General features: G+C 41.3%; 1 protein-coding gene and 1 non-coding gene across 2 annotated transcripts in view; both read left to right on the top strand.

Annotated features, from left to right (window-relative positions):
- LOC105381399 overlaps positions 1 to 14,585 on the top strand; it is a 74,676-nt gene that overhangs the window by 39,163 nt on the left and 20,928 nt on the right. The window contains exons 8-14 of the mRNA XM_038120783.2: positions 978 to 1,103; positions 4,040 to 4,206; positions 6,451 to 6,634; positions 7,423 to 7,524; positions 8,420 to 8,476; positions 8,837 to 8,931; positions 9,930 to 9,990. Coding sequence (XP_037976711.1) covers positions 978 to 1,103; positions 4,040 to 4,206; positions 6,451 to 6,634; positions 7,423 to 7,524; positions 8,420 to 8,476; positions 8,837 to 8,931; positions 9,930 to 9,990 — 792 coding nt within the window. The remainder of the gene's footprint in view (positions 1 to 977; positions 1,104 to 4,039; positions 4,207 to 6,450; positions 6,635 to 7,422; positions 7,525 to 8,419; positions 8,477 to 8,836; positions 8,932 to 9,929; positions 9,991 to 14,585) is intronic.
- Trnap-cgg lies at positions 10,945 to 11,016 on the top strand. Its single transcript has one exon. It is a non-coding gene; the product is annotated as a tRNA-Pro (tRNA).

Here is a 14,585-nt window from a genome sequence, read left to right as displayed (position 1 = left end):
TTACTTGAATTCGAATCATTCAGCACCTAGCTAGACTCTTCGGCTACCTGTGTGATTTTTTTCAAGGTTGTAGAGCATCGTTTACTACATAATTCTATGACAATGCCAACCCTCGATTACCCCCTGCTGACCCTTAAGGCATGTAGCGTAGTTTTTCAGGGATCACGTTTCCTGTGGCAGGTATGGAGTAGCGGCACGGCTCGACTTTGCGCTCCTGAAGCGAGCGGTCTCTCGACAGACGTGACTTAATACCCGCCAGCGGAAACGTGACGCCACTACTCTGATCGAGGGGTTTTACTGGAAAAGCTACATAAGCTTTTGGTCTTCAAGTTAGCCCTAAGTAGTAGTTTAAAGTACTGACCGTATAATGCGCCATTTTAAAACTTTCTTAAACACTATAACACACGCGACGAATATTAAAAGTAACAGGGTTCATTTTTGAAACCCATTTTTAATAAAATTGGTTTCGAAGTAAATTGCGTTTTAAAATAGTCTGGGTACTTTAACATTACTTAGCATGATCGTGAACAAAACTGTTGTCGTCTCTCCTTAGGAAATTGCGTCTTAAAATAGTCTGAAAACTTTAGCATAACTTTGCAAGATCATGAACTGAAAAAACTCTTGTCGTGTGACCGTGTGTCCCTGTTTCATAAATCCTTAAGTACGACTACAGATTATCTTGCGTGCAACTGATACGTAGTAATCAAACTAGGGTTGTTTGATGCACCATGTCGTATTCCAACATAACAATAATATGATAGTCATATGTCGTCGTTAAATGTTAAACAAACGTAATTATAATCCTTAAATGGCCTATGTTAAGTTAAATTATGTTGGTATACAGGTACAGAGCCAAAACCTACATGTGCAGCATATATTACATCTAGGCCCGATATCTACACCCTGTATAAGTTATAATCTTGAGCTGTGGATTACTATAAATAAATACATAAACAAGCGTGGTATTCCCCCACCAGGTGGACCTATGCATCGAGCCGGGGCAGTCGCTGGGGCTGATGATCCGCGGCGGGCTGGAGTACAACCTCGGCATCTACATCACCGGCGTCGACAAGGACTCGGTGGCTGACCGCGCTGGACTTATGGTAAGTTGATAGTTCATGGTAGAATACATTAGTCAAAGGGTATCCCATCGGGAAAATGCACTAATGCCGTAATTTCACTTTTGAGCTTCCGTAGCGTTTTCGTAGTAACGCCGCCGCCGCCGCCCTAGCGTCGTAGCAACGGCGTAGCGTCGTAGGCTTATTTAGTAAATTATTGAACTATGTACAGTTTTAAATGTATTGCATGTCTATAAACCGACTAAAATATGAACACTTAAGTATGTAACTGCTTCACGTTCTATAAGAAGCAATGTAAATTTCATACGAATAGAAATATTCTCAAATACTTTACAGTAGAAAACACAAAGTATTTCATAGCAACCGATTTATCGCTTTCAACAACAATATTCCTCGCATGGAACATTTTATCGGATTTTTATTTGAAGCAACTTTTATAAGAAGTAAGAAGGAAGTAGGTCACAAGGCAAAGGTTGTCGTTTGAAGACAAGACACAGGCTGCATGGTCGTATTGTGTTCTTTGCGAGGGAATAAGGGACTGATTGAATAAAGGCGGGCCTTTTTTTATTTTGTTCGTGTGGAATGTCCTGCTCTTTAGAAACGATAGGATTAATGACAACAGCGTGAATAGCAGTATTTCACGCATACTTTTTCCTTTGTCCTTGAAGTGAAAATATTTATTGCGTGGTACGTACAACACGGTTCCTTGTGTAAAATAATAGACAGCTCACGTTTCGTTATACGCACTGAATAATGTAACAGATGCTAACGGTCTCTGTAATATGAAGGCTGTAGAACGAGGATGGGCCTTCGCCTGCCAGCCGCGATATAAACACGACGTTCATTGCCAATGATCTACGATTTCCCGATAGACAGGAGATAAGTTAGAACAAGGACGTTGTGTGTCCTTGCCAACTACGTTCTTGGCATGTCGGGAAACTGTGACATAAATATCTTTACGGAAGCAATTTTCCTAAAATAATTGTGTTTTGTTTTTATCGGCAAATATTTCCATATTTTTATCATTTTCATTTGGCCACTATTCCATTGCTTTTATTGACTTGGTTTGTTTTATACTCGTAGTAGGTACCTCAAAAAACTATCCTTAGACGTGACTTGGTTAGAGCGGCGATATTCTGGACCAAGTCCAGAGCGCAAGTATTTCCTTAACAATCGTACCGGACACTAGTTACCCCACATAACTTAATTTATACACTAGTTTCAATACAACGTTCACGTGATAGTTTTGGGAATGCTTCATGGCTCAGAATAGAGTGTCAGAAGACGTAGAAGTTGAGAAGGAGTGTTTGAGAAACTTGTAGTCTGGGTTGAGATGGTGCGGGCTGAGTGCGGCGTAGGCGAGTGTTCGCTGAGAGCCATTGCACACGGACATTTGTCACAGAATGGGGACATAAATGGGTTGCTGGTTGTTTTGCTAAAAAAACTGGTTCAGATGCTCAAAATATTTTTTCTGTACAGAGATACAAGACAATACATACAGTCTAAAAGTATTTGAATCATTACCACGATAAGTTAATATATTTATAAACATGCCTACGTATTAACCAAATTACTTAGTTAGACTGAAATTGTATATTGTGCAATAAAAGAATAAATAAATAAATAAACTTAGTTAAGTTAGACTGGAATGTGATATAGAGCTATGGAATGGCTTGCAATTTACTAAAACAGTCAATTTTCGAATCTAATTCCGTCGCGACGAGTACCTTCAGCAAATGAACGGACATTCCCCCCACTACCCCCCTCCCTCTTCGCTGTGGCCGTAACTTGCTTGTTTACCTTCCATTAAACTTGCTACTGTGTTATTACGCCGGGAAACCTCTCTTTATACATTTTAAATAAATATACGACTGGTTCCACAAAGTTCTAGTTGTGTTGCTCTCTGTACACTTTATGTTCTGAGGGTGTTGCGGTTTGGAATTTTACTTTTATTAAAACGGGGATGAGGGTTGCTTTGAGTTATGAATACTTATAGTTTTTAACAACCCATTTTTAGATCATTTCGATCTTAGTTATAAGGTAAGGTAAGTTATAAGGGTGTTTTTAACGTAACTGGTAAGCAAGTTATAATAAGTAGTACTAACTTACTTATTTATCTGCTGTTATTAAGGTACCATTAGCAACAACAACAAATAGGTAATTAGGTAAATTTGATTAAATTCCTAGCTGCAACGGAAAATAATGTTATCAAAACTCCACTTCCGACCTCCGAGAATGATGGAATTATTCCGAAGAAATTGCTCATCTTAGTTATTCCAGCGCAGCGCCCGCAGCTGCTGGCTCCGAGTTAGTGCACAAGTGGGACGCCCCTCGCTGCCACTACTACTTGTCTCCATAGTTCTCAACTTCCACCAACATTTCACAGTATTGCCAGCGTCATATTTCAACGATTTATAACCCGAACCTGTAGTTTTGTTGAGTGTGAAAACTTGATTCGTTTCCGAAAGACTTTATTTATGACTTGGCACGCCCCCGACTAACAGGGAAAGGTGTTGAAATTTATTGCGTTTGTTTGTGTACGCTCTGCTCCACTGAAATCTACTATTAGAACTATAACTGCATGTTATTTTGGTGATAGTAACCAATATTCTTTTAAGTACCGCATTCGAGATTCTGACGGAATTTGAGGGGTTTCATAGGGAAAATACGAGTAGGTATCCCTGACCCAATTTCGTTAAAGTTAAATCTACTAGCGTTAGAATAAACTCCTGCGGGAAAACTTTAAGCTTACTGGATTTAAATGTGAACGAAAAAAACTAGGACTGCGACTGTATGGGAGCATCAGTCATCAGGAGGGTCAAGCATTTGTATGAGAAAGCTTCTAAAACAGTCGCAATTTTTTGCGATGCGACGACGCAGTTTTGTGTACAAGGCCTATGGCATGCCATAACACATCAGTTGCGGCAATCTCCACTAACCCCCTTTCCATTGCTCGCCAGGTGGGCGACCAGATCCTGGAGGTGAACGGGCAGTCGTTCGTGGATGTGACGCACGACGAGGCGGTCGCCCAGCTCAAGTACCACAAGCGTATGTCGTTACTGGTGCGAGACGTGGGCAAGGTGCCTCATGCCTGCACGGCGTACGGCGAGCGGGAGGCTGCCCCCAGGTAACTGTGAAATAATGGTGTTGCTAAAGTGGTATAGTAAGCTGAAATTGGGTGATTCGAATCGTAGGTCTGCATACTATACAAATTTTGCAATACATTCTATGTTATACTTACGTATTCATCATCATGTTTAAGTGACGGATATAACCTACCACTTTTGCAATACACTGTATATTCAAATAAGTACTCATTCATGTTTTAGTGTTTTTACTGATATGTCGTAGGTCCCTTAAATTATCATTGGAGGACACTTTGTGTCTAAAATATTAATTTGCGTCATACTAGTAAATAAACATTTATAAACACAATAATAATATATGGGAGAAAACGGTATCATAATATTTATTTCGTTCAACTAAATGTATAGATGTGTGTTGCTGCACCCGTTTACGGAATCGTGTCACAAACTTATCCTGGGGGGAATTCAGTAAAGCACGATTAACTTTCGTCGTCGCCACATCTAGGTACCTTACATCAATTTCACTGGAAACTCCTAAGCATAATATACGTACGTCGGTACTGGGTGTGGGTGTGGGTAATACTAATATGTCACATTGGAATAGCGATTACAAATTATGGTTAACCGCCGGCAGCGCTGCGTACGTTTATGTTAGGTAAAGTAAGGTACTACAAGCTATAATTTTACCTCTAAGTACTTACCTGTTATAATACCCGCTAACATATTCAAGCTAACTCTCACCGTATCGAAAGTAATATTGAATTTGTACTTCACCGACGTTCAAGTTTTGAGTAGAAGTTGCGATGCCAAAGCAATGATAAAGTTCCAGTCTACCTACTAGTCTACAATATTAAAGTATCAGAACCAACTGAAAACGTAATGTTTTATAAATTGGGGCTACTAGGTATCCCAATTTTGTGGGTGGAACTTTTTCATAGCTCGCGAGTGTATAAGCATGCGACTCGCATCTCACGCGATCCTCACGACCTGGATATAACGGTCCTTGTACGACCGATACCTACGCGTACTTAGCCCAGGAATTTCCCAACATTCTGCCAATATTCGCATATAAACGACGGGATATAAAGCCTTCAGGCGATTAAATTAATATTCGGGACTCTCGCTTCAGCAGGCGTGTAGGTCTATGCTTATATCGCGATTCATTGGGCTTCGGTAAATTGTGCCCGAACTGTTTGCATACGACCGAGTATAATGCTCTTTCCTAGGCTATTGAATCGTAAATAACTCCTTTAACCAAAAAGGAGAGGCTTTATATAAGGAGTTTGAAAAAAAATATTAAAAAAAGTTGTAGGCGTTGTTTTTTGACGAGCTCTCAAGCGAGATCCTTATAGTTTCAAAATAATACCTATTTTTCTAAGTACTTACTTAAATATTATCGGGGACTTTTATTCAGTTAGGTTTATATTTAAAAGGAGATGTTTCCTGGTAAAATGTCAGCAACCTCGTCGTAAAGTTCTATCACAGTGTAAAAAGAGGGTGCGTTGTCTCATATTTTGCTGATAACGAAAATGTACTAGGGAATTTAAAGAGACTACTTCGTAGGTACTTTGGACCTCCGGTTTCGTAAAGTTGTTAAGGTTGCGTCTTTTCATGAATATTAGTTGTCCATTGAAATATATATATATTATATGAGGTAGACATACTTACTATTTATGTGTACATCCCTCGACACATTAAACATTATTTATAAAATACTTAAGTAATAATAATTAAGCATCCAACCTCTATAGACCGTAAATAAATACGGATTGAATCAATTTTCGACTAAGGGTTTAGCCATTTTTACTTTCTTCTCTTCTTTAGGTTTTATATTTCCTTCAATACAATTTTTATGCCTATTTTATAAATAATAGTAAAGCCATAAAGAGCCCGAGATTCAATTATATGTTGTGGGTTAAAAATTTAATGAGACTTTCATTTAGCACTCAATTAACTATTAAAATTTAATTAATTAAGCGCCAGTAGGTTTTGTCGCATACGAGCTACTACTATATCATAACTTATTAAGATTATTCCGATAAATACATCAATTTAACTATCTCTAATGTCAAATATTATCTAATGACTGCGAGGTGTAATTATGTAGTTCCATTAAATACCACGGCGGGCGCTAGTGTTGCAAACACAATAATATAATAATGTCGCTTCTTTCATAATATAGGGGCACAATTCGAAAAATATGATTGTTGCAAAACGAGAAACACGATGGTATTCATTTTTCGTATGCGGAAACGACCCTTCTGATGTCATCACCTTGTCCACAGCAACACCGGCTGGGGCAAGCGTCGCGGCGCGGCCTCAGTGGCCGTGGAACAGAAGGCCAGGTCGCTCCTCCCAGCCAGCGACCTGCCCGCGCTGGCCTACTACATGGAGGAGTACGCGGCGCGGAGGATGCCTCCAGACACCTTCTTGACGGTGCTGAGGGATCTGCTGGACACGCCGCAGAAGGTATGTGGTGGAGAGGATGGCGATAAGCCCACTTAATGAATTGACTCTAGCTAAGTCATAGGGCGCTCTGATTGAATCTTATATGAGGCAAACTTTGAATATATTCAGTATCATTATGGAAATAAGTGCATGGTATATAGGTCACTGCTGTAGGTATACTTAGGTTCCTACAGTATATTAAATTCGTCCTTCCCATGAGCATTAGTAAACAATCAAGCATAGATAGCGACTCATTCACTAAGTATTCATTAGAGTTCTCCAAACGATACCGAAGACCGGAACAAACCCTCCCATCACTGCTCAATATTCGGCCGGAAGTCATCGCCTCATTGGCTGCAGTGTTTGCCTCATTCAACATCGGCTTCCGGTGCATTTTCCAATTTATTACTTTCACGGCTCCGCGCGCGGAAAAGTAAACTCCAATCGTTTATTTGGAATCAATCTACTCCGATCAAGTTTTCAGCTGAAAGAGAAATGAAAACTAAAACAGCGTTGCGAACAGAATTTCATATTTATGTCGCTGTATTTCTTTGATAAACATTAATAGGAGTTATGACGATTGACGAGTACTTATTTATTTGAAAAAATATCTGGGAATCTATTGCTGAGTTAAGCATGATCGCTATTGCTTAACACAGTTACAGTCTAGCACTACTTACCTATTTAGATATCTCTCTGTCCGTATACTACCAAAGTTAGGCAGATTTAAGGTCGACCTCAGTTTAAAGTTCTTTTCTTCGTTCAGTCCATGAATTGGAAGCATTGATGAATCTTTTTTTTCCCTACAGTATACGCTGCTGACGGAGATCCGTGAGTTCCTGCTGCCCGAGGACCGGCCGCGCTTCGACGAGCTGGTCTACCGGCGCGAGGACCCCGACCACCACATCAAGGTACACCACCCACCCCCCTATCACTACTAGCGATGTACTAGCGGCTAGCCCCTACGGAGACCTAACAAGAATGGTTGTTGTCAACCCCCCATGTCATGTGAACAGTGTGATCTCAGTTTAGTTTAGCTACCAATAGTTATTGATCTTGATCTGTTAAGCATGCATAAAATGTGTAGTGATATACTTAGGTTTACTTACTTTGAACCTCAATTATGTTATAGTTGTAATTTGTGAGATTAAATAAAAACTTCAGCCGCTTCAACGAAAGTTTACATTTCATTTTACATTTAAGAATGTTGGTACATATTTCTTTAGACTACTTAATGTAGGTTCCTTAAGAGAATTAGTGGCATTTACTTCTTAGAAAACTAATCTTGTTTTAATCCGTCAACAACAGCCGAATAATCCCGTAATCTTCCACCGCTGGGCCACGCTACGGGCCTTGTTAGAATTTTACACTTCATCAGGGACACTGCTTACTCATCTTATTCTCCAGTACCTTCCAACTTGCTTTTCTCACCATTTCCAAATTTAAATCTTCATTTTCCTAGATATTACCGCAGTTCTCAACTTCTGACGGCCCACTTATCTTGCACGCTCTATAATTCTTGCAATCGATTGGGAATTTCAAACCTTCCAACCCACTTCCTCTCATAACTTTTAACACCGAATTTCCTAGGCAATAAGGATTAAAAGTCGTAGATAATGAAATAAATCATCGTAGGTATAACTCCACAAGTGTTTTTAAAGTAAAGTGAAGATACTCGAAACTTAACAATCATTATTCTCAGTGAACGGCATCCGACGAATAGAATCGATGCGAAAATGGAACCGCCAGGGTCTAACTAGTGAATGACTGTTCTAGTGCAACCATCAGCTTGTGTTTTGTTTGTAGCGGGGCGGGGAGAGGCCGCTGGTGGCCTCCGCGACCATGCATGAGTTGCACGACCCGGTAAGTGCACACCTCTATGTGTCGTCGTATTGCATGTCACCGTGTATCCCCATCATGTGGACCCTCCATACTTAGTTACCTGTTGTTAAACCTGTGGCATCAGTGTTAGAGTACATTATGTGGGCTTACGCAACAGCTCTCTCATACGCAAAACATTAATGTGTCTAAAAGCTCGCTTGCAATCACGACGGACTGAAATGGAAGCTACCTAACTGGCCATTCAGTCTAATTGGCGTTCAATTCACGCACGACTTGCGTTGAAAATGTGTATCCAAATTCTGTGGCTATGTGTGTTGATGTGTAGGTGGTAGAGGATAGAGAATGGCGTAGGGCAGTAGGTTGAGCGGTGCTCTGTTGTAGGAGGGGCCGGGCGGGGCGGAGGCGCCGGCGGCCGAGCGCCGCTCGCCCTCCGAGGACTCCGGCCTGGGCCTGCCGCCGCACGACCACGCATACAGGTGACACACTTTATTACTACCTCAAATGATACTGCTTCACTTGTCTATATAAACCTCCAACAAAACAGTGTACCAAGAAAATAATCGGCATGCAAACACGAAGAAACTGTACGTTCTTATCGCTAATGGCAAAATAAATAATAGCTTTCAACGTATTTTCCCCATATAACTTTGTAATCTGAGCCTGTACTTTGCGAGCAAATATTTTCGATGCCTTTTATTTTCAGCTCTCGGGAGCTCGAATCATTTTTTTCAATAGACCTCGTTAAGTACAGGTAAAAGTGCGCCTTTATGGAGCAAAGTTCATCGTTAAATAGATTTGTGCGAGTCATCGGAGCGTTTCTCCGGCTCCGCTCGTCTAATGAGCGAGGCGAGAATTCTGAGCACCTTTAGAAAGAGCTTTAACGGAAAGTGCCCTTTGGGCGCAAAGCAAAGAACTAGTGGAGCATCGCTTTGGTCCGCGCTTTAGCCTCTCCGGAGAGAATCACGGTCTCGCCGCGAGCTCTCGGCGCCCCTTCACACCAGCAACCGAGCATCTCATTGGCCAACCGCCAACACTCCCACTTTTATTCGCCATCCGAATCGATTCTTTATAGCGGAATAACAATTCTCAATTACTGTCACCGGGGGTTTTATATCTCCGCCGCCGCCCTGCACTCGCAAGGGTTTACTGCCTCGTAAACTCGCATCACAATCGACGTTTAAGTCCTATTAAAGAAAACATTCAGTCTTCAGTGTCAATAAAAACATTTTGTTCTCGATGCTGTAACAGCGAGACTGTGTCTTGGTCGTCGAAACGATAGCATGTACTCCGTTAGTGAAGTTCACGATAAGAGTAAAGTATGTTTGTTTCACTGGGGTGCGCCGGGGCGGGCAGGCGGGGTAACTCTGACGTCTGCAATAGTTTGTAGCGAATACTTTAGTTGTGTATGTTTCCGATACGGAGTAGCTTTAGCAATGTTGATGTTAATAGTGATGTTTGGTATTGTTGGGGGCAGGAGCGCGCGCGGGTGGCGGGGGGACGCGCCGGCGGACGACGAGCTGCAGGCGGCACACGAGGTGATTTTGCCAGAATTACCTTTTACACTTTACCTACTTCGACGACTGTCACGCTCACTCTCTCAGTCTTGACTCGGCAGCTCGAGGTATCACTGAAAAGCGTTATCTGTTTCTTAATCGCCTACGATACAGGTTGAAAATTTCGTTTTTTATATCTTTTACTGCAATTTTTTTGTACTTTAGCTTTTTCATTTTTTTACATTCTTTAATATTTATTACTTATTCTCGCAATGACGCATGTTTGTAATTATATTTTTAATGTTTTATCTCATTACCTAAGTCCATCATGTAGGAATGGATCCACTGAGGTAGGAAGAGATGTCGTCATATTCAGGTAATCCGCTATGGCGATGGCGGGGCCATACTGGCGCCTCTGACTACCTGAGCAAATGCAGGCAGCTTTAAAATTCATAGCCGCTTTTCAAGTGAAACCTCGATCTCGCCTCAATACTTCACGTCTCTTGCACGATTTCGACAACGGCTAGTCTGTAGATATCACTTCACTAAAATATGGCCGTTATTTCCTCCTCTTGCATACGATAAGGGGTAAATCTGGCAAAATTCTCTAACATATTTATTCGGCAAAATTGCTCTGGGAATATTGGCATCACTTTTGTTATTCTAATATGGTAATAGCGGCCACTTACGTACAAAAACTTGTAGTAATTTCTTCGACCTCTATTAGATTAGTGTAGAATTCTGTAGCTGTATGTAGGAATGCCGACTTTGCAATACTGAAGTAGGTAAGTAAGTACTTGCGTAAGTACCTACCTACTTCTTTCTAATCTAAAAATACCTACTTAATTTTCTCAACACAATGATATCCGCAGTCTCTTGTTTGTTATTTTATAAATGAACGAAAGTATGACATCATAAAAAATGGTGCGTGACGTCATTAGTTCTGCGATAAGCATTGCGCGCGTCCGTATCGCTATTTTCGCACGTCTTGTCAACGGCTCGTTGGTCTAGGGGTATGATTCTCGCTTCGGGTGCGAGAGGTCCCGGGTTCAAATCCCGGACGAGCCCGCGTGATGCTTTTTTGTTATTTGGTAAGTTGATAACTATCTAATACTATCTACTTTTTTTGCATACAACAATTAAAAATTATTGATAAGAGAATTATATTAATTGGTATTATTATTTTGCTGTATATTTCTTTCTAAAAAAAATCTTGTAATTTATTTCTGTTCATTTAAAATGCAGATTTAATAGGTAAGTACTTACTAACCTATCACGTGACCAGCAATGATTTCTTTTCATGGTATGTGATACACGTAGGAACAGTAAAATGACTATTGATACTAAATACTTACATGAAATCTGATACACTGCATGCCGTCAGCTTCAGCAGTGGGTAAATAAAATTGTAATATTCCACAGGTAGGAAGTAATATAGATTAAATGTATTTGCAGAAGCTAAAAGTTGTAATGAGAATGCTGATGGCTTAGTAAACAAACATGCGCGCAGGAGGCAAGAGGGAAGCCACGAGCAATAAGCTAATGGCAATGGAGTAAGTGTACCTACATACTCACAGCACAGGTAACATATTGTAGGTTGTAGTAAGTAGGTACTTACCTACTTATTTCTGACGTAACACTTTCAGAATAGTGAGCACTTTTTCGTTTGCGTAAATATCAAAACTTACACTAATATACTACTACGGGTTTGAAGTTTGCATAGAACTGTGTTTGTCTTAGTTTACGTTTTGTCGCATACAAAGTGGCGCCTCTAGCGGAAACTATCATCAAACTTGTGATTAACCCGTTAAGATTAACCCGTACTAATGTGAAGTGCATGAGTATTTACCACTTATGCAACACTCGTTTATGATAATTGATAACGAGCCATGTTTATCGGTTTAATTAAACTCATAGAACAGCGAAGACTAGAGTGCATAAAATAATTATCCTTGCCTAATTGGTTTTCGTTTATCTAGCTAGGTAAGTAAGTAAGTTTTCAATAATCTTGTAACTAATAGCATAGACGCCCGTAACTGTAGGAGGTGTCACCATCGAAGTTGTTGATCAGTATCCCTACCTAGGACAAGTGATCCGATTAGGTAAATCCAACTTCGATAAAGAGGTAGCTCGTAGAATCCAACTCGGATGGGCAGCGTTCGGGAAATTACGACACATCTTCACTGAAAACATACCTCAGTGTCTGAAAACAAAAGTTTTCAATCAGTGCGTGTTGCCAGTGATGACTTACGGAGCTGAGACGTGGTGCTTCACCAAAGGGCTTATCCACAAGCTCAGAGTTGCTCAGCGTGCTATGGAAAGGGCTATGTTAGGCGTGTCCCTGCGAGATAGGATTCGTAATGAAGAAATCCGCAGGAGAACTAAAGTTACCGACATAGCCAAAAGGATTAGCACGCTGAAATGGCAATGGGCTGGCCACGTAGCCCGCAGAGCCGACGACCGCTGGAGTAGAAAGGTTCTGGAGTGGAGACCCCGTGTCGGCAAACGGCGTGTCGGTCGCCCCCCAACCCGTTGGTCTGATGATCTGCGGAAGGTAGCGGGAAGCCGCTGGATGCAGATGGCGGGTGACCGTTTGGGGTGGCGATCGTTAGGAGAGGCCTATGTCCAACAGTGGACTACGGAAGGCTGAGAGAGAGAATAGCATAGACTAATAAAGTATATTTAGTCTATGCTAATAGGTATATTTTGTTAATTTTAATAACAGGTCTTTAGTGTTAGAGGGATAAATTTGACATCCTAATAGACACAATACTGAACTTAGAGGTACTGTAAGCTTACTGTAAGGTCTGTAACAGAATGGGCATGACATCTTGAAAACCCTCCAACGCGCCTCAGCCTTCGAGGGTTTCTCTTTCTTCACAAGAAATACTAACGGGAGAACTGCAGTTCATGTTGCTATCTGTACATTTAATACAACGAAGTAGACACGTGGTTAGAGCAGCAGGATAGGCGTTCTCATACTTCGTTATTCGCAAGCAAGATTGGAACCCCCAGTTTAACGTAAAAATATTGCGTTGTGGAGAGTGCTTCGTACGTCGACGAAGGGACAAGTGGGGCCTCGAGCGGTTGTACGTCCTTACGACTACAACCAAGTCGAGTTAACTCTGTTATTCCGTACGAATGGGCTTAGGTACAACTTTGTAGGTTCTTTTTACCGCAGGCTACGTTCTTAGTAAATTCAGGGATAAAACCTTCGAGATATTATTTCTAAATGGTAAGTCAGTGGATAAAACGTATCTTATTTATACTGTCTAAGATCAAATCTAGGTTAATCTGATACAAATCTATAGATAGTATTAGTACCTACATTATGTAGATAATTATATTAAAGACAATTATAATACATACTTAATTATATCGTTCATAATCATTATCTAATCACCCACTGCTGGACATTAGTTCGCGGATACCTACCTCTACACTTAAGGTGCAAAAGGAAAAGAAAAAGCGAAAAAGAAATACGACGGAAGTAAATAAGTCAGAGTACCTTAAGTATCCAAATGTTAAAAAGCTTTTAACAGACACAAAGCCGAGTCCTGTGTACGCAGTCGCGTCCCGGCCCTTGCTCTAATATTCATCACCCTACGAAGTTCAACCGAAAATCACTCGTACAATAAATTGATACAGCTTAAATTCACACATCCCTTCTATAAAGTACCAAATCTGCTTGTTACTCAACACAGTGACGTAGGAAGCGTGACGTCATAAGGCTGTAAGATTCGGCGCGTTTAATGAACTTTGTACTCATTAGCTACGCTTTGTACTAATGTAATAGCCAATTCGCCAAATGTACCTTACGTGTTAGTTTGATAAGTACGTACCTACCTTTGTATAGGTGCTTACTTTGCTGCTTCAAGCGAACATGACACCAAACTAGTTAATACAGTTGATTAGGTCGGTAGTTAGTTAGGTACTTTTAGTTTCGTAGTCGTAGTGATTATAGTAAAGTAAGTAACAAGTATCGAAGTAATATGATAGTTTTATCATAGGCCGTGTAAATAGATAGATACATACCTAATAACATAGTTTGAATCTTGTTCTTAAAATTAAATATGGTGTTTTTAAGGGGCATTGGAGGGACACTGGCGCCTGTGTCATTACTACTACTATTGCATCACCATAGGCCTCCCCAAGGCTCAAATCTGCAATCACAAAATATTTGCAGCCTGTTTGAAATCTTCACAGCAATGTGCAGCAGACCAATATAGTAATAAATAGAGATCCTGAAAAACAATACCAGTTACCAGTCAAAGGCAAACGAAACAAAGGGCTCGTCACTTCCGCGGTTAACCGGCCCGAGAGCGTCCCGCGGTAGGCCCGGCGGCGGAGCGCCCTAGCGGCGGGCCCGGCGACGCAGCGCCCAAGCCACGGCGCCCACGGCGGCGGCGGGCGGCAGTGCGAGGCGCGCTCGCGTGGCGCCATGACCTCGCGCCGCCGCCGCCGCGTCGCCTTCCGCGACTACATACCCATGGACCCACGTGCGATGGCCAAGGTATACACAAACAAAACACTACACCCTTAAAAACCATAAACTTGCGACGGCATGTGTTCAGTGGAGTAAGTGACGGTTTTAAATAGAATTATCGTACGTATCGGACCCACGCAAAAGTTAGCGC

Source organism: Plutella xylostella, chromosome 4, assembly GCF_932276165.1.
Source record: "Plutella xylostella chromosome 4, ilPluXylo3.1, whole genome shotgun sequence".
Classification (NCBI taxonomy): Eukaryota; Metazoa; Arthropoda; class Insecta; order Lepidoptera; family Plutellidae; genus Plutella; species Plutella xylostella.
The sequence above is the reverse complement of the archived record's forward strand: the minus strand, read 5'-3'. Positions and strand labels throughout refer to the sequence as shown.